The sequence below is a fragment of the Lissotriton helveticus genome, chromosome 3_1, assembly GCF_964261635.1.
Source record: "Lissotriton helveticus chromosome 3_1, aLisHel1.1, whole genome shotgun sequence".
In the NCBI taxonomy this organism is placed as follows: Eukaryota; Metazoa; Chordata; class Amphibia; order Caudata; family Salamandridae; genus Lissotriton; species Lissotriton helveticus.
The window spans coordinates 1919095971-1919116762 of NC_136061.1; the positions used below are offsets into that span (position 1 = coordinate 1919095971).

The 20792-nt window shown below is 43.0% G+C and overlaps 1 protein-coding gene across 1 annotated transcript in view; it reads right to left on the bottom strand.

Moving 5' to 3' along the window:
• CEMIP (cell migration inducing hyaluronidase 1) overlaps window positions 1-20792 on the bottom strand; it is a 551721-nt gene that overhangs the window by 484076 nt on the left and 46853 nt on the right. The window contains exons 2-3 of the mRNA XM_078682930.1: window positions 4436-4573; window positions 2186-2324 (exon numbers count right to left, since the gene is read on the bottom strand). Of these exons, the coding sequence (XP_078539056.1) occupies window positions 2186-2324; window positions 4436-4573 (277 nt within the window). The remainder of the gene's footprint in view (window positions 1-2185; window positions 2325-4435; window positions 4574-20792) is intronic.

The following is a 20792-nucleotide window of genomic DNA, read 5'->3' on the forward strand; positions in this document are numbered from 1 at the left end:
TTTAGATATTTGATATTTGTTGCAATGACGATTGCTCGCCTGTGCATTGCCTCTGAGTGGCTACAAGAAGAACCTCCTGTATTCGAGCATTGGAGGGCGAAGTTATATCATACTTAGGAATTGGAATGGAGTCTATATTCTTTGAAGGGGGTCAAAAAACGGCGATTGGGAATATTAATTTGGGGTGCAATTCAAGAATATTTGGAGAACTGAAATGCTATTTGCTAAAAAATGTTTGTATCAGTTATATATATAATGTCGTTCATCATGAATTTGTTGACTTATGTTCTGATGACTTGTCCCTACGGGGGAATAATAAAAAACAAAAACAAAAAAAAAACATCTTATTGGCCAGAGGGGATGGTTGAAACCTATAATGTGTCAGACAATTAAGTACATTGAAGACCTCCCTCCAGCTCGCCACTGTTTCCGGACACCAGCAGGTGAGGTGTATAAAGTCAGCGTTACAGCTCAAACACCTAGAATATATAGCATCCGTCCCCAGACCAATAGCCTTCACCTCGCCGGCGTGTCTAGAAGTTTTGGATGCACTTTATCTGAAGGAGTCTATGCCGACTGTCCAAAGTAATTCATCTTTAATCTGCAGAAAAGCCTACTGGCATGCATGGGGCATACACCTATCTTGGGCATAAGGACTCTATCAAGACGTAATACAAGCCATTCAGCGTTTGGAGCAGCAATCCCCCTAGCAAGAGTTTGGAAGTGGGTGTTTTTTTCATATGAGAAGAGAGCAACCTCCCCCGAGCAACATGCAGTAAAACAATCGATTGTCATTGACTCATTGGGTGTCAGGAGGGGTTTCTCTAGTGGGCCCCTGTCCTCAACATCGTCATGAAATTGCTTTATCAGGCATATCATTAATCTAGTGGTGAGAGCTCCATGTTGTGGGTTGCTGGACTATTGTCCTTAAGTTATGTTGAGGGGTCTAGGATGGTTTGGATAGGGCCATTGTGCAATGCCTGATTGTTATTGGCTCATACTGCATTTGTAACTGATTTAGTTTGTGGATTCGTGCCTGATTGTGAATGGTCGTTCCATAGAATCTTAGCTGAGTTACATTAGTCATTGTTGTGGAGTCTGACTGATTGTGGGTGTCTCATGAAGAAAGTTCTTGCCTAACTGTGTTTGCTTCCTGTGTATTTTGTTGCGTTGGCTGATTGTGATTGTTTTATATTGTGGATCTTTGGTTAATTATGATTCATGTATGTTGCACAGCTTATTGGAGATATGCACTGGGCAAAAATCTCCCCTTCTCTCCAAAGATCATTCTCATCTCAGCATGCTTGCTTTTAGTAACTTCCATTACTAAGCTGTGCTGCGAAGCGCACGGTTTGTAGTGGAGGTAGGACGTGATGGCATCTGGTAAGATACATGTTGAGGGTGGTGGGAATTTTGGGGGATAAACGTTAGGGAGATCTTGTCTGAGTGCTCTGACAGACCTACTAGCAGAAACTACAGATGCCCTTTGAACTGTAGCGAGTTGGGATTACTCACAATAAACCCCACTGTGGATGGACATATTCCCATTGTGTCTTTTTGTGCATCTTTTGGAAGTATTCGCCATTGTAACAGTTCTCTCACAGACTGATAGTTGGAAAAGCCTGGCTTTCCCAGATGCCCCTCTAACCAAACTACAATGAATGCATTTTGCAGTGTTGAAGACTCGTGGCTTGATAAAATACACCCTGTGTCCTCAGCTAGGGAAACGCTCAACTGAGGGAACTTTCTAGGGGGGCCTTCTACTTATAAAGGATGTACTAAGAGATGGACAATTCCTGCTTCAGTGGTATGTTTTCAAAACATGCCTCTGGTAGAATCCCCCACTCTGCCTTCGCCTTGCTACTGCTTGTCCAAAGCCACATACTCGCCAGGACATGAGGACCATTCGCCAGGCACCCAGGCCCAAAATATGGACTGGTTTGCCTTTCGACCTTCAACATTCAGAAATATGCTTTTAACTTTCCTATTGTCTTACCCGGGCTGTTTTTAAGTCTAATTTTATAATGGTTTTAGCAGACTGCTTCTCAGTGACATGATGCGCCCAGGGGTGAAGGTGCACTTACTAAATATTTAATAATAATGATTATAGTTAGTATTATAATAATAACAATACAGTTAACACCAACTAATACAAATAATACATAACAATGTTTACATGCCATACCTCCCATACAGGCTGACTGTAAAGTGACCTTGGAAGGGACAGGCCTCGCTTCCGATGTGCAGCTCGCCTCCATCCTCAATCAAAATGTGCCTCGTGCGCAGAACCATTGGATGTTCAGTTTCATCTATGACAAGCTTCCCTGAAATAGATTGAAATAGATTGAACAGGACACAATGACAAAAGTCCATGCAGAAACAAACCCGAGGGCTCGCGACCGGTGACTCTGACTGCTCACTGCACCCCGTCATTGTCAGCGGGTGCTCGCTACCACTGACCTAATGCCCAGTGTCAATGGCTGTTCTCTGTAGCTGAGTCCCGCCCTACACAAGCATCGAACACTCCCCACTGCTGACACTGAGTGAATTGATTTCGGTTGCTGACACTTGGCGTTCTCTAATGCACACACTATGCTGATTCGTCTGTATTACTGACTATGAAGACTCTACGATGCTGACACTGACACCATGCTCACCCCTCTCCACCACTGACACTGAGTGGATTGATTTATACAGATGACACTTGGCGTTCTATAATGCACACACTATGCTGATTCGTCTGTATTACTGACTATGAAGACTCTACGATGCTGACACTGACACAATGCTCACCCCTCTCCACCACTGACACTGAGTGGATTGATTTATACAGATGACACTGGGCGTTCTCTAATGCACGCCATGCTGATTACTCTTCATTGCTGACTATGAGGACTTTGCAATGCTGACACTGCACTGTCTGTTCCCCATTGCTGACACTGAAACCATGCTCACCGCTCTCCCCCGCTGACACTGAGTGGATTGATTTCTGCTACTGACTAGGCATTCTCTAATGCACACACTACGCTGATTCCTCCCCATTGCTGACTATGAAGACTCTGCAATGCTGAAACTACACTATCTTTTCCCCATTGCTGACACTGACACCATGCTCACTGCACTCCACCGTTGACACAGAGTGGATTGAATTTGGCTGCTTACACTGGGTGTTCTCTAATACACACACTACGCTGATTCCTCTCCATTGTGCACTATGAGGGCTCTACAATGCTGACATCACTTTACCCGTTCCCTATTGGTGACACTGACAGCATGCTAAGCACTTGCCACTGCTGTGGATTGATTTCTGCAGCTGACACTGGGCGTTCTCTAATGCACACACCAATCTGATTACTCTCCACTGCTGACTATGAGAACTTTACAATATTGACACTACAATGTCGGTTCCCCATTGCTGACGCAGACACCAGCCTGTCTATTCCCAATTGTTGACATTGACACCATACTTCCTGCTCTCTACCGCTGACACTGAGTGGATTGATTTCTGCTGCTAACACTTGGCGTTCTCTAATGCACACACCAATCTGATTCCTCTCCACTGCTGACAAAGAAGTCTCTACAGTGCTGACACCAGACTGTCTGTCCCTATTACTGACACTGACACCTTGCTCACCGCTCTCCACCGCCGACGCTGAGTGGATTGATTTCTGCTGCTGACACATGGCATTCTCCAATGCCCACACCACACTGATTCCTCTCCATTGCTGACTACGAGGACTCTACACTGCTGACACTGCTTTGTCTGTTCCCTATTGCTGACACTGACACCATGCTAAGCACTCCCCACTGTTGAAACTGAGTGGATTGATTTCTGTTGCTTATTATGGGCGTTCTCTAATGCACACACCTCACAGATTCTTCTCCATTGCTGACTAGGTAGACTCTACAATGCTGACACTGCTGTGTCTGATCCCGAATGCTGACACTGACACCATGCTAACCACTCCCCACTGCTGACACTGAGTGGATTGATTTCTGCTGCTGGCACATGGCGTTCTCTAATGCACACACCACACTGATTCCTCTCCATTGCTGATTATGAGAGCTCGACAATGCTGACACCACACTGTCTGTTCTCTATTGCTGACCGTGAGTGCTTCCGAACAGTGATATCAGCGAAGGCGCCATCACCAAGGATCCTAGGCTAAGAGTTCGTCATTTCAAACTAATACTTAACATCCATCACATACGGCAAATTGCCTGAGCTTACTGAAAGGTTCTCAACCGTTTATGGTCAGCTTTCTTCACCCCATTTCATGCAGGCTTTATGGTAGTAAATGTAGTTGTAAGGCAGCACACACATATCCTGCCCTCCCCTTCGCTTGCAGCACACCCCATTCTGCACATTTATAGACGCCTAGGCCTTCCCAGTCAATGTGTTTTCATACTTTCTCCCATCACATCTTTGCTTTACCTCCATGTGTGATGTGGATGGAGTGGACTGTTGCTGAGGATGCAAGGAGCAGGTGTCTGCCATAGCCGATGTGAACATGATGCCCTTGGTCATGTCCAGGATGCCAGCGATGAAGGGCCGGGTTACGGTGTGGACAGGCTGAAGGCAGAGAAAGGAAAATGGTTACTTGCTCTGCCTTTTCACATCTGGGAAAGAGTCAGGTTATTTTGAAAACATTTGATCTCATTCTTGCCAATTATCCCATGGACCCAGCATGTTCTGGAGCGTAAGGCGCCAGAATATTGTGGTTAGAAGACCATCTTGTGCCTTAAATATCGTTTACCGAAATATGGCCCAATTGGAGTTTACAATAGGAAATCTACACCTAATGGACCAATATGTTTGTAAATTATATTTAGGACACAGTTTGTGTGGCCGACAGTATTTGTGTCAACAATGTCTGACACATAACAATTATGGAGACACACCAATGCACACTGGCATTTAGTTCAATATCACTTTCCATTATTTTAAAGAAGGCACGGAGTAGAGGGGAGGCAGGCACTGGAGCCTGAAGGAGGCAGCGGGCGAGGGGCACAACAGGGTGTCACCGAGAACAGCGGAGGGACAGCTCCAGGGGAGCGCGTGACTTCTCAAGCACTGCCAGTCTGTCTTGCAGTGAACACCTTTTCACGCCTGGCCTGACCTTAAGATAGCCGCCAGGGGAGACTTCTCACCAGGAGAAGCTCTGAACTTGGAGTCTGTCCCTTCCTCACCTCTCCTCTCACCATCTTTCTCCCAGTGGCCAGCTGGAGAACGTTGCAGAAGGCTCTCCCCAGTAACACCAGGACCGATGTCTCTCCTGACCTTACTTCCCTCCTCCCCCTCCTCCCTACCCCCTACCCCTCTCGAGTCTTGACTTTGGATCACCTGTTCCTCTCTCTATTCCGGTGGGACCCGAAACGCATACATGGCTGATTTCCGGTGGAGCTGCACCGACAGCTATAGGGGAGATTGGCTCCGGCACACCGCCATGGCCGTCACCTACCTAGCCGGACTTCTGACATCTGACTTGTTTCTTCCCTGCTGCTGCTTTTGCTCTTAAATTGTTTTCCTGTTGAGACCTAGCTGTTTGGCCAATGCCCGGTGGAGCTACCTGATAGCTAAAGAGGAGATGGACTGTGGACTTCTACCTCGGTCGTCACCTACCCAGCCGGACTGTCGTGTATTTCTATAGGTTCTGATTCGATCCCCCTATTCCTGACCCTATTCTGGTTAAACTTACTAGCTAGTTAACTAACAGTCAGCCCATGAGGCAAGAAATCCCCCATGATGCAGATACCGTTATCTGACGCAGTCACACTACGGCACAGGAACGTGTTATCTGATTAGGTCATAACGCTTGAGATCTAATTAGACAAGCGACATTCCTCCAGCCCCTGATAAGGCATACGACGTTCTCATAACAAATCAAACCTATGACAACCTGGATAATCCGTGCGGCCATTGTTTTGATTTCACAGAGAACTTTAGTAAAGAATGTGCTAACGAGCAAGTCGTATGACATCTTTATTGACGTACCTATGTCCATCCTTACGTCAATCTCGGCACCTTTAAGGTATAAATATTGCCGACCTTGCCCTATGCAAACACACGCGTGGTGACAAGACGGAGCAGCCATACTTGCCGAAGCCGAGAGCAGAAGCAGACCCCGCAGGCAGCAGCCCCGCCTTCCTGACGCGCTGAGAGACGCGCTGCTATCTCAAGCCGAGAGACCCAGCACCGGCGCTTCTGGGCAGCCCTCGCAGGCAGCCTGGAATATCGAGAGCAGAGAAAGAGATACCATTCCTCATTCATCCTAAATTCCAGGTACAGAACTGAATAACCCCTCCTAGAGAATTCTTTAGTTATTCACTTGGCAAAAACAAACTTAAACTAAACTGTAACTTTCTATTCCCGCCCACGCATTAGACTTAGGTCAGGTACACGGGGTAGGCGTATTTAGAAACACCAGTTGAGTACGTTTAGTCAAATGTATATGTGTATGTAAATATATTTTAATCATTTTAAACATCATATGGCTCAGAAACCATATCAATGTTTTTACAGTATTATTTTATACTATTGCTTCTAATGTATGCACTTTACTTAACTATAAGTATTGCAATAATATCGATCCATTTCTCTTGTACGAGAAAAGAGACTGATCAATAAATAACATCTTTTATTGAACACGCCCGTCTCTTCCTTTTCTCTACATTCTGATGAGACTAAGAATGCACGTACTGACTGAGTAAAATAATTGCCTTATGCTCACACGACTCTCGAGATTGACTCTTGATTAGGGGAGAGCAAAGTTGTCATGTTCTATGGTTGTCAGAAACTAAATCCCTTCTTGTCTAATCAGGGGAGTTAATCCTTCCTTGAACATTCGAGAAAGTTTCTAGCGAACTCTGAGCTTAGCTGGCAAACCCAAAAATTAAGTCTAGTATCGACAGTAGTAGACCTAGTTAACGTCTGGCCTAGGCCTTTACTGCTGTAGGCACTATTCCAATGCGCAGAGCCTATTGGGAAAATAGGAGCTACACTACATGGCGCCCAACGTGTTTGGAAAGGGCGATAAAACTAACGTAAGACATTTAGAGTAACTCAGTCGTGCTTTCTCACTCAGACCCCTTTTCCCAAATACTCCAAAGACGTCTGGAGTGGGTGAAAGGTTATTATATCCTCCAAAACCTCGCAGGAGGGAACTCCTATGTACGGTTCTTGGTCTAGTCAACGTTGAAGGATAAAACAGTTCCAAAATATTGTGCACCTAATCTCTGTTTCCATAAAGAAACCTGATCTGCAAATAAAAATAATACCATCCTGTCAGTAAAATGGGAGACAGCGATGGAGAAAGAGAGGCAATTAGATTAGCTACTGAAATAGCAGATGCTGATGCTACCATGCAAGCAGCAGACGCGGATATAATACTTATTCCGGTCATTAAAAGGAGATCTATAACCTTAAAACTTATAGAAAATGGACTGACACCTAGAGGTGGCACAGTCATATTCGTAATTGAGGCACACGAATATCGGCAGACAGAGGTATACTATACATGGATACATTTTCCAGCAGCAAATGCTGTAACAAAGTACTTCCACTATTACAAAGTAGAGGAACCTCCTGAAACGTACACTCCTTTCGAGGAGGTGGAAGTACCACTCAAATTCCAAGAGCATTTGCTCTTATTTGATGGCGCCCTAATACATAACAATCACATTACAAGGCTCGGTCCTTTAGGAAGACCAGGAGCAACGTGGCCGGTCCTAGCCGGATACACACCACATCCAGACATCGAAAGAATGCCTGCAGCAGAGCTATTAATACAGCTAAAACAACTACTAAAAATTCATAGACAATTAGTTCAGTATGTAATGCGGACTTCAACAATTCAGCCAGCGATTAAAATTCCACAGCTGACCCCTCACCAGGGGAACACAAATAAAATAACACCACAGAACATCCAATCCTGCCTAGGTAAAGTTCCAGCTAAACGGGAACAAATACCATTCTGGTTGGCACAGAAAATTACCCAAATAGAGGCGGTGTTTCCTGACACCACCCCATTAGAAAAACACAGGATTCTGACTATATGTCTCCCAATGGGAATCGCACCACACATTGAGGACTGTGACACTTGGGGTACAGTCTTTGCTTCCATCTATACAAAAACGCACGGTGTTCCATCCATTTCGGTGATACCAGATGTGCTAAAACAAATTCAAGATGAATACGGTCCAGAACCTGCTTTAACTCTTGGTATGAAATTACTGAAAGACTTCAAGCAGGTCTCGGCTATATTACTAGCCAACATAAAGGGTGAAGCAGCAAACGTGGCGATCCGCCAGAGGTTAAAAGAGACAGATATAGCAGACCAACCAGCTGAAATTGCCAGAATCATAGAAAAATCCTATGAAGAACTAGGCAGAGATAGTCTAGGTGGAATACCAGTAAAACCGCAACTGACTACAAGTCCAGAAAAAATATTTTTTAATAATAATTCACCAAAAAAGAACTGGGATGGAAATAAACAATCCAATCCTAAAGAAAAGAAATTCCAGTCCAGAGGAAGGTCTCCTAGGCGAAGAGAGAAATCTCCGAACCCGAGACAAAGGTCACCTCAGAGTGAACCCTCTGGGAATAGATATAACCTTAGAAATAGGGATAATATTAAAAAACCTGATAGATATCAAGACATTGATACACGTCCCTCTCAATCTTTTCAGAATTCCTCGCAGAAATCGGAAAGAAGAGGACGATCAGAAGAGCACGCCAAGTCCAAAGACAAGGAACCTGCTCAACTGAAAAAGAAATCACAATTTCCAAAAAAGAAGGTAGCCAGTATCAAGGTAGTTAACAATGCCGAGAATACTGAGGACACAACTGAAAAACGGAGAATGGGCTCAGACAATGCTAGACAGCGCAGCAGAGGTGAGCATAGCTCGCAAAGTCCTTATGAATCATCTGGAGACAGTGGACACGAATGAATACCTTCAAGTGGAAACTGCAGATACCAGAGTTAGCAAGCCCCACAAAATATACGAGATAACATTACGTATAGAGGGAGATAAGACTAGGAAAATAAGGGGACTATTTTGGGATAACCTATCCAAGGGCTATGACATCCTTCTAGCTGAAAAAGACTGGCCACCAGAGTTTGTCAGGGAGTGCCCTCATGGCGAAGAAGTAATTATGCCTGCCTTCTCGAATCAAATACCGATTCATAAAAAATATACACTTGCTAGAAAGTGGGCAGTGGCCTTAGCACCTGCTTTATATAAAAATCATGTAGGATGGGATGAGGATTCTCCTCCTCACAAAGTCCAGTTAAAATCACAACCTACTGCACAAAGGCAGTACCCAATTAAGCAAGAAGCTAAAAAACAAGTAAATGAAATACTAGATCAGCTAGAATACCAAGGGGTGATTGAAACTTGCACCTCACAAATGAACAATCCTTTATTTCCGGTCTCCAAACCAGACAATTCGTACCGTCTAGTTTTGGATTACCGACACCTTAACACATGTTGCAAAACTTTTGCAGTGCAAAACTCACACAGTGCTGCACTAATGAATAACATAGTGCGCAAAAAATACAAAACAACCTTGGACATCTCCAACGGATTCTTTTGTCAAAACATAGCACCAGAGAGCAGATATTTAACTGCATTCTCAGTAAATGGCACTCAAAAACAATTCTGTCGGTTAGCCCAGGGGTACAAGAACAGCCCGGGGGTATTCTCAGCGAGAGTAACAGAATTACTACAACTATATGATGATGAAGCATTATCTTATGTCGATGACATTTACTTAACAGATGATGACTTGGAAACTCACTTGAAAAGAGTGAACACCATAATACTTGGTTTCGCTGCAGAGGGTTACAAATTCAACTTCAAAAAGTCCAGAATTGCCCATCTGAAAATCCAGTACGGAGGATATGAATTATCAAGTATTGCCTGGTTAACAGTCTTTTAAGAACTAGAAGAATTAAAAAATCTAAAATATGAAAAAACGTATCCTCTGCCAATCGACATTCTGCCTCTACGACATTACGCCTGTGTAATCTATACAGACGGACATGCTCAACCCTCCGTTTGGGGAGAACATGCATACAATCCCACATGTGAGATTACAAAAGAAGTGTGGCACGGAGGTAAACTAAGACCTCTATTAACAAAATCACACTCAGTAGAAACTAATTCAGAACTACAAACTGAAATATTAGCTTTGAAAATGGCGCTAGATAATGCGGATCGCGAATTCCCGACACTTATAGTGTCAGATTCATATTTCTGCGTCAAAGCATATAACAAGGATTTGCAGACCTGGATTCAGAACGATTACAAAGATGACACGGATGCACCAATAAAGCAGAGACTGCTCTGGGAACAGGTAGCTCTTTTGAAAAAAGAACTACCAAAGACTCACGTGACACACTCACTGAGTCACCAGCGTGATGGCGTTCACGTTGTAGGGAATTCATTGGCTGAAACAGCCGCAGCGGCAGCCAGTAAACCGGCTCCCGTAGATCGAAAAAAGCGTACATTAAAATACATTGACGGCGAAACATTGCTGGCAGTAAAAACGTCATCAAAAGGCGACTGCTCGGCGTTACCGATCAACTATCCACTCAATTACACATACATCATAGATGCAAACTCCATTCCTTTTGCTCGAATCCCTGGAGTGGGGGATAGAGTGATTCCAAACATGGACAGGAGAAACTTGTTAATCGCAGACGCACACATGGGCGAGGGTCTCAGACACCTTAAATTAAAGGATTCTCTGGAAGAATTACAATCACGGTACTGGTGGCCAGGCATGAGCCTGCACTACACCATGTTTGTAAAAAACTGCCCAAACTGCAACAGAGATCGCAGTGGGGAGAGAAGCAGTTTAATACCTCGTCGTATCAAGGCAGATAACATCACCACTAAAAAGAATGGCTTGCGATTAACATATACAGGCTAGTTCCCACTTATAATGTAGATCCACAACACTCGGCTGACGTCCGGACTGTTATACAAGATTTGCGAGTCTAAATGGCATATACGCTAAGAGCATGCTACGTTCGACCAATTTTTTTTCCTTTTCTCAGGCAATCCAGCCTGGGGGGGGAAAGAATGGCCAAATGAGCACAGCCCAGCGGGAATCTTCTCACTTCCTTCCTGAGGGTATGGGATGGTGTAAAGAAAAAACCAAGACAGAAAGCAATCTATAATAGAAAGGATATTAGGTTCGGGAGCTGGGTGGGTCAAACATCTAATAAGTGTCCAACGTAGTCTTAATAACTTGCCAAGAAATTCTCTGAAGGGATTCAGTCCGTACGAATTATTATTCGGAACTAGGATGTTGATCTCTGACCTTGATAGTCAGACTTCAGTGGTAACAGAAAAAAGCTTTGATGTCAAAGACCGTTTGGCTATTTTGCAGGACTTAAACAAAACAAGAAAAGACCTGAGCAACATACAGTTGAAAGAACAGCCAACGACCACTGAAGAATCACCACCTGTCCCAGCAAGACCTGTCTGGATTCCAAAAGTCGGGGATCTAGTCAGGGAGAAGATCGCGGTAAAGAAGGAATTTGGGCCTTCTTACAGAAAAGCAGTTCCTGTATTGTCTGTCAACGGGACAAGATCAGTTGTACTACCGCCACTTGCTGGAAAAAAGGAGAACCGAGTTGTATCCATCGACCTGGTAAAACCACAACATGTGGCCGATAACAAACAGTAGGCCAAGTGGACTCCCAATAAGTAGCAGAACACCAAGGTTTGCTACCAGTACAGAGGTCCTATCAAAGAGGCTCATCACATTCGAAACGCCTACGGAAGAACAACAAGGACTATGCAACAATGCAATAGAACTTAGACCTCTGAAAACCCAAATAAAGACATTTAGCAGAGACACACCAATCTATACAGAAGTACCAAGTGAAAATGCGAGAAACAAAAATCCTGAACCAATTGGAACAATTGACAGAACTGCATCCGGTTACTTCATCAACTTCGATGATTCCTCTGACGGCTTCAGCGAACAAAAGACACAGCCATCATCAAAATCCTTTAAAGACAAAGCTAAGGAACTTTTGAAACAACTGAAAGAAACATATCTAGTTTCTCCATGGATTGAATTTTGGGTGGGTTTTGGTGCATTTATCCTCATACTTTGGCTCATCATGGTATTTACCTTGGGACGCTTCATTGAGGGAAAATATGCTAAAATGGACACAGCAAGTCAGAACATCAACTTGGTCCTCAAACCACACACATCTTCACACGTCGAGAAAAGAGAACTTTCTTCAGAACTTTCTTCAGCCAACTTCACAGCAATTCCAATATCTGGTGGGGTAGCCTGGGACAACACTGACTATGAAATTTATGGTCCGGTCGAGATCCTGAAATATCCACACCAAATCAAGATCTCCTTGAGTGACTTTGCAAAACCAAACTCATTTGCTGATGATTGGGACTTTGAAAGTATAAACAATATGATGTCTGACTTAGTAATGTCTGCTAAATTTACAAAACATGATTATTTGCAGGGTTCTACAAATTATGACAGCATGTACTGCTATAACCATTATGGTAACCATTTCTTGCATAAATCTGCACAACCTAGAAATGTTTTAAATTTTAATCAATGGGAACATTGTGCTACACCTCCAAAAGGGAGCTCTAGAACCATGTATGGCAAATATTCATATTTTTCAGGTTTTAACATAACTAATGCTGAAACATTTTATTACAAATTGTCAAACAAGACAGGGATGAAAACCATGATAACCAACACAAAATTGATATATTCAGATTCTTTCTTTGAAAAAATGAATACTTTTGGATTTGATTATTGGGACAAACATGTTGATTTGAAAAGTGTTTGGGGCACAAAAGAATGGCAAGTACAGGGTATAGAAGCTTTGTTTAGAGCCTGCATGATCCCAGAACAAATGATATTTTTAAATGACACCGTTCAACAAACCACCTGTCTTGGCTTAGCCAAAATCAAAGATTTAAATAACCTGTCTATTCCAAAGCCAACAATGTTTAGCAATAACTCTGAAACAGATGAAGAAATAGACATAAACCATATACTTAACCAAAACAGAACACATCCTGATTGGAAACAATGGTTGATCTGGCCCACAGATACAAATAACTGTCAAGATAGATTCCTGAATAAAACACAGGGTTTCAAAATGACCAGGCCAGACCCTAGATATCCCCAAAGACATCACCCAGGGATAATAACAACCTACAGTGTGGGCAAATTATGCCTTCAATGGCTACAAACTTCCACACTGCCTGAAATTAAGCAACACCTAACTTTACTTACTGATGGTGCTGACTTGCGTGATTTCATAATGGGACCACGCAAACAGCGTCAAAAGCGTTTCATAGCAGCCTCTGTATATGCAGCATACAATGAGGCCTGGAAGGTTACTCAAATTGAAACAGCAGAAAGAATACGGGAAATTGACCGTATTAATTTGGAAAAATCACTTTCTGTAGTGGACAATGGGTTAATGACTCTGTCCTCCAGAATTTTTTCATTGGACAGCATTGTGTCTTCAGCAATCGATATATTATCGCAAGACTTACTGTTATTACAACATGGTCAGTCACAATTGCGTTCTATTGTACAGCTTGGCTGGACGTTACAAAATCTGCGTTCAGGCTATGTGCCTTGGCGTTTAATCAACACAACGTCACTATTCCAAATCTTTAACCTTACTGATAGACAAATCGGTATGGCTCAGAAGGGTGCTGATTATACAATCTTGAGCATTGAAAAACTAGAAAGATTACCGTTGACAATGTCAGAACGACCTGTCAGTGAATGGATAATCCACGGAATCATAAATATTCCAATCTCAACCTTCAGGTTTCAATACTGCCAAAAATATATACAGGCTGGCATGTACGAGAAATTGGGAAAGGGGTACCTTAAAACAACATGGAACCTGCCCTATTCACATGCATGTGTCAGTAACAAAGGACAGAAAGTGTTTCTTAGTGGCAACAATTGTGCTATGTCACTAAGCGGCACGCTTCTGTGTAACGGTATTAGTTTGCACGGAGCCTGTGAAGGGAATTCATACAACCTTTCATGTCACCAGCAAGGCGCACCTGCAACTGAAATAGAACCATTCTTTCAAAGACTCTATAATGGGAGTTACATTCTTATTGTAGACCGCAGATGCTGTAGTCTTATGCCCGGGACTCCTTATCTCGTCACTACGACGGCGAAGGTCAAGTGCTGTGGACGTTCTTTGTTTCCCAGCTCCTTTCCAGACAGGGAGGCAAGGGCATGGCCCAGTTTGAAAATTACTTCTATTCGAATAGACACTTTAAGCAGAATGAAAACAGTGCTTCTTCAGACGCCTACAAGGCTCACGTCATCTAAAGAAACGTATGATCTACAAGTCGCAAGGACGACTGCAGAGATACATACATTATTATCAACTAATTCCCCCGTACATTTCGCGGAAATCCTGAGCGAAATCTTAAATATTTCTGATACCACAGGGGTCTCAAAGGTATTTAAGACAGTATTTTCGATGGCATTAACACCATTCAAAGCCATACTGGGTATTTTTCCAGACTTCGTCCATTCGATTTTTGGCGGACTTCCCCTGATCCTAGGACTAATAGCAGGAATCCTATTCCTAGTCCTTATTTTTCGTTATGGCAACCCATGTCACAGATCAAACTCTCGCGACAATGGAAGATACGATCCTAGCCATTGGATACCGGGACCGGATATCAAAAATCCTGGGACTATCCCGGCTTAGAGACCTAAACATGACTTGGTTTCTATCATTTCGACCAATGTGGCAAAGGTGTGTTTTACCTGTACTAAGGTGTCTGCTATGCGGAGAAGAATGCGTGTTAGACACCTGTCTGACGCTACAATCGGATGCGCCGGTGGATGCAGATACACTGCTGGTTCCTACCAAGGTTCACGCTTTGTGCTGCCCTCAAAGGCTGCCAATTCTGATGACGGCATTCCTGGAATCTTCACCACTGCGATTGAAGAGTAGTGAAGTTCAAGATGAAAGCAGCATCGAACAGGTACGACCTTCTGTCAGCAATGCAAATCAGAATGTCAATGGAGACAATCATGCGCATGAATGCATGGTTACCCCTATTTCCGACTTAGAGTAACTTTCCCATGAAGCTGTTGACAGTTTTTTCGAAAGCCTGAATGATATGATGTTCTCTCCGGAACAGAAATAGAGACTTTTGAGTAAACTCGCACACGGCGTTCCCTGAATTCGGCCTTCAACTTTAAAAATAAAGTCACATGAACAATTACAATCCAGTTCACGGACAGCAACTTTTTTCAGCAAGCCCCTAAAATATTTTTCTATATATTTTTTCCCGGGACACTGATTTTCTGCTTAAAGTAAGAGACTATTCCTAGAGAACTAAGATTTCTATTTTAGATACTTTATAGACTTTATAGACTTTAGCTGCCCGCTGGTATGTTCGCAATAGATTTTATGTGATGAAATGGTTTCGACTTTTTTTCTGTATAGCCATATTAAGAGCCATTTCATGTGTATTTCTCATATACCAACAATCAATAATGCATAACAATGCGTGTTCACTTTTGCATCTAATTCATAGCTTAAGTGCATACAATATATATGACTGCAATTTTTCAGTATATTTGAAAATTTCGAAATGCATTTATGTATTTTGGGGTGGTAAGGTATACACTATACTCTATAGTATGTTGTACTATGTTATACTATGCATAGATTAGTAGATATGACCATAGTTAGCGTGGAGTGGGTGTCGTGTATTTCTATAGGTTCTGATTCGATCCCCCTATTCCTGACCCTATTCTGGTTAAACTTACTAGCTAGTTAACTAACAGTCAGCCCATGAGGCAAGAAATCCCCCATGATGCAGATACCGTTATCTGACGCAGTCACACTACGGCACAGGAACGTGTTATCTGATTAGGTCATAACGCTTGAGATCTAATTAGACAAGCGACATTCCTCCAGCCCCTGATAAGGCATACGACGTTCTCATAACAAATCAAACCTATGACAACCTGGATAATCCGTGCGGCCATTGTTTTGATTTCACAGAGAACTTTAGTAAAGAATGTGCTAACGAGCAAGTCGTATGACATCTTTATTGACGTACCTATGTCCATCCTTACGTCAATCTCGGCACCTTTAAGGTATAAATATTGCCGACCTTGCCCTATGCAAACACACGCGTGGTGACAAGACGGAGCAGCCATACTTGCCGAAGCCGAGAGCAGAAGCAGACCCCGCAGGCAGCAGCCCCGCCATCCTGACGCGCTGAGAGACGCGCTGCTATCTCAAGCCGAGAGACCCAGCACCGGCGCTTCTGGGCAGCCCTCGCAGGCAGCCTGGAATATCGAGAGCAGAGAAAGAGATACCATTCCTCATTCATCCTAAATTCCAGGTACAGAACTGAATAACCCCTCCTAGAGAATTCTTTAGTTATTCACTTGGCAAAAACAAACTTAAACTAAACTGTAACTTTCTATTCCCGCCCACGCATTAGACTTAGGTCAGGTACACGGGGTAGGCGTATTTAGAAACACCAGTTGAGTACGTTTAGTCAAATGTATATGTGTATGTAAATATATTTTAATCATTTTAAACATCATATGGCTCAGAAACCATATCAATGTTTTTACAGTATTATTTTATACTATTGCTTCTAATGTATGCACTTTACTTAACTATAAGTATTGCAATAATATCGATCCATTTCTCTTGTACGAGAAAAGAGACTGATCAATAAATAACATCTTTTATTGAACACGCCCGTCTCTTCCTTTTCTCTACATTCTGATGAGACTAAGAATGCACGTACTGACTGAGTAAAATAATTGCCTTATGCTCACACGACTCTCGAGATTGACTCTTGATTAGGGGAGAGCAAAGTTGTCATGTTCTATGGTTGTCAGAAACTAAATCCCTTCTTGTCTAATCAGGGGAGTTAATCCTTCCTTGAACATTCGAGAAAGTTTCTAGCGAACTCTGAGCTTAGCTGGCAAACCCAAAAATTAAGTCTAGTATCGACAGTAGTAGACCTAGTTAACGTCTGGCCTAGGCCTTTACTGCTGTAGGCACTATTCCAATGCGCAGAGCCTATTGGGAAAATAGGAGCTACACTACAGGACTTGGGGCAGACCCTCCTTCGTCTCTCCATTCTTTCTAACTCCCACCCCCTTTTACCCCACCCCCTTACCCCTCTAAACTCCATTTATTTTGTCTTCTACACTCTTGAAATATTTTTCTAGTAACTGATGTAACGTGTAATTTTATAATTCCTGTTGAACCTTATGTAAAGCGCTCTGATACCTCCGGTTCTAGCCAGCGCTATATAAAACTTTTTAAATAAATAAATAAATAAAGAAAACCTCCCAATTCTGGGATGCCTGGAAGTAGTTGAGCTCTAAGGCATATTATGCATGAACACAAAAGCAATGGCTGTGGCGTGACTCGTATGTAGTAGATCTTAAATAGTAATGCTTCACTCTAGCACATATTTCTGTACAACAGATCTGATTTCTTAAATTAGTGAAGACGCATCAGTGGTGTGACGAGAGCTTGCAATGTATGTTGGTTCTAATGGACGGTGCCATCCATGCGAAAATCAGCAGCCATATGGTCAAACAGTGTACAGGTTTTTACACTGCCTTTCTAAGACTAACCCTATTCTAAGGGAAGGATGCATGGTTGCTAATAGAAGAAAACGTAATGAAAGAGGGATTGTGGAAAAGGCCAAGATTCCCATAGGTGAAACAGAATAATAACCCAGCTGGTCCATTACCTGACTACAGAAGATGCTATGAAGATTAAAAAAGGGTTTATAGAAGGGTTCACATTTCTTATCAGAGACGTAGCACATTGGCATAGCAACCAAAATGCTACAAGAAACACTTATCCATCACTTGTCATGTCCAGTAGAAGTCTTGCTTTGACTAGGTTGACTGGATAATTGCTGTTGTGTGGACAAGGCTATTGGACTAGTGAAGGCCGTGGCAGGCATGCTAAGTGGGTGAAATGTGCTTTTAAGTTGCCATTCATATTGTTGCTGATGCTCCAAGATCACATGTATTTTCTAAATAATCGGTTCAGTGGGCATACTGCTAAAGTGCTCAGTGGCAGTAGCATCATTCGAAAGGTTCTTCTGTAGAATCAGTGCTCAAAGTGTGGTCTAGATCTGAACAGGTTCTGCACTACATGCCAACTGCTTGTGTGCAGTTCTGTGGAAAGGTGAGCTTGCAAGAGGCTATGAAAATGTTTTGAGGGTATGGTTGCAGCGTTTGAGGTGATTTCACCCAAAAAGGAGGTACCCACTACAACACAGATCTTTTTGAGGATTGAATTGGGCTCAGTGAACATGGAAACCATGATGTTAGAGGGTAAACACTATACATTTAGAAAGTTGGAATGGGAATAAGTACGCAAAAGAAGGTTTGAAATGAGAGAAGGGCATCAAGAGCTGAGACTCTTAAACTTTGTATCTAATGTGGTGGCACCCATAAAACTATTTTGTTGGTAAATTACATTTTGTAAATAAAGGGGCAACAAAACAGTACCATAGTTTTAGAGTGGCTCAGAGATAACTATGTGATGTGGCAGGCAGTCTTTGAGGGGTGCAAAATCATGCCTATATGCCTACCAATGAGCAACAGGAGTTGGAAGATGGAGGTATTTTGGACTCAGCGGGAACAGGTGGCATTGAACTGTTTTGGGAGGGATGTTGGATGTGAAGAAATAGCCCAGCATTTGGCAAACGAGAAACCACAGTGTAGCCTTTATGCATTTTTAGAATTATTTCAAGTGGTATTTGCTTGATACCTACTGGGAAATAAACTGCAACTGAGTGACCATTAAGGGCCTCATTTAGTGCAGGAAGGCCAACCCACCAGGTCAGCAGAAGTCCTGGCCCAAATCACTGGTGGTGGACTTCCTCCTATAGCTCGGGTCTTCCAGCTACCTAGTAGGGATCAATGCACCTGCAGTGCAACCATAAGTGGCAAGACACCCTAAAGGCATAACTCATTGCTGAGCCGGCACCGCGTTTAGTTTTTTGCAAGCTCTGGCTTGACTTTTGTTTAACATACACAAACTCCCAAATCAGGAGATGGGTTGTGGAAAACAAAAAAATCAATGACCTACCACACAGAGAGTTTCTATCTGGATGAGGGGGCCATATTTAGTTTTCCCTGCACTGGTCTGCCATGCCGAGCATGTTGGACCCAGGCAGGAAAAATGAGTGAGGATTGTCCTGCACTAAAAATGCTGGATGACCATCACTGTGACCTGACAACCCAGTGGCAGAAGAGTCATCACGTAAAGGGTTTCCAGTAAATGACCTGACCCGCCTGAGGCACGGCTGGCAGAAATCCCTGCTGTTTCCCTACCTCTAAATGGGGCATGGAAACTGTGGGGTTGGCAGATGGGGATTCTTCCTTTTTTTCGGATTTCCCACATCCACCAACCTCTTAACGAGGCCCCGGTGTTGAGTGGGTTTCGCAGAACTATTTAGAGTGAAACAGATTCCGGGCTTGGAGGACAGTGATGCTCTCATTAACCGAGGTCAAGATTGCATGGACTGGATCCACAGGCAGAGAGGCATGTGTGGTCCAGTGCCAGGAGACATCTGGAACACAGATGTGATGGCTATGCAGTTAGTTGAGGGACCAATAGCCCCTTCATCAAAGTGAATTTACAGTCAGTAATGGAAATAATTCATAGATTGAGAAGTATGTAGCAGGATGATGACGAAAATAGCTCTTGAAAAACAGAAGGGAGAACATGGTTTTATTACTGATGGAATTCATCAATTAAGAATTGGCTCGACACAGAATAACTGGAAAAATGGCAAGAAATGCATCTAACGGGAAATACTTTTCGCGGAACGAGTTGTCAGAGTGAATTCCAAAGAAGAATACTAGAGAGTTAGTCCCGAAAGAAAGGGATTAATAACAACATGGGCTGGGCAATTACAGCGAGATTTGAAGGGAAGGAAGGAAAATATGTGCTTAGATCAATAAGAGGCGCTCTTATTCAGATCCGTGTTTTCACTCGTGTGCTTTGTGGAATTTAAGATTGTTGATTCAAAAAGAATATCTGAATTTAATAGAGATGATATAGTCGTGAAGTTATAACTGAGAGATATGAAAAAGGGTACAGTAGACGGACCAAGGGGGAAGATAATTCAGGGTATTAGAAGCACCTGAGCATAACAGAAACATATTCTGAAATGAAAGGGGGAAGGCATATTTCACTTGCATGACAGTAATAATGACTAGACGGCAAGTACAGTGTCAATGTATGAGAAGGAAGGGCAGGGGTCCCAGTGAGTCCCAAAATCATATGCTCTGGGTCAGCCAAAGTTGGCCACATGATTGGGATGGGTAGCAAAGAACTGATGCCCATGGAAACATTGGGATCAGGTAGATTTCGAAGTTATATCAGACTGTCGTGAATGGGACAGCAAAGAACACAGATGTTGTTTCTAGTTTAGTGTACAATTCCTTGAGGACACTGGCTACTGAGTGTATGGAACTGGAAATTTTGATCTGAGGCAATTTGACTGTGACGTGGTACAGAGTGCACTAGGTGAAACAAACACGAAAACAGAAGTGCTTGTTTGAAGAGGTGCAAGTATTGCTTTTGAGTAAAGGGATTATGATTTGGACCCACTTGTTTTCTAAATTAACTGGATTTTGGAATATCCATACATTAGTGGGTCTCATCGTGAATAACCAAGGGTAAATTGATTAAGTTCACAATACAGAACTCCAGATGATAAATAAG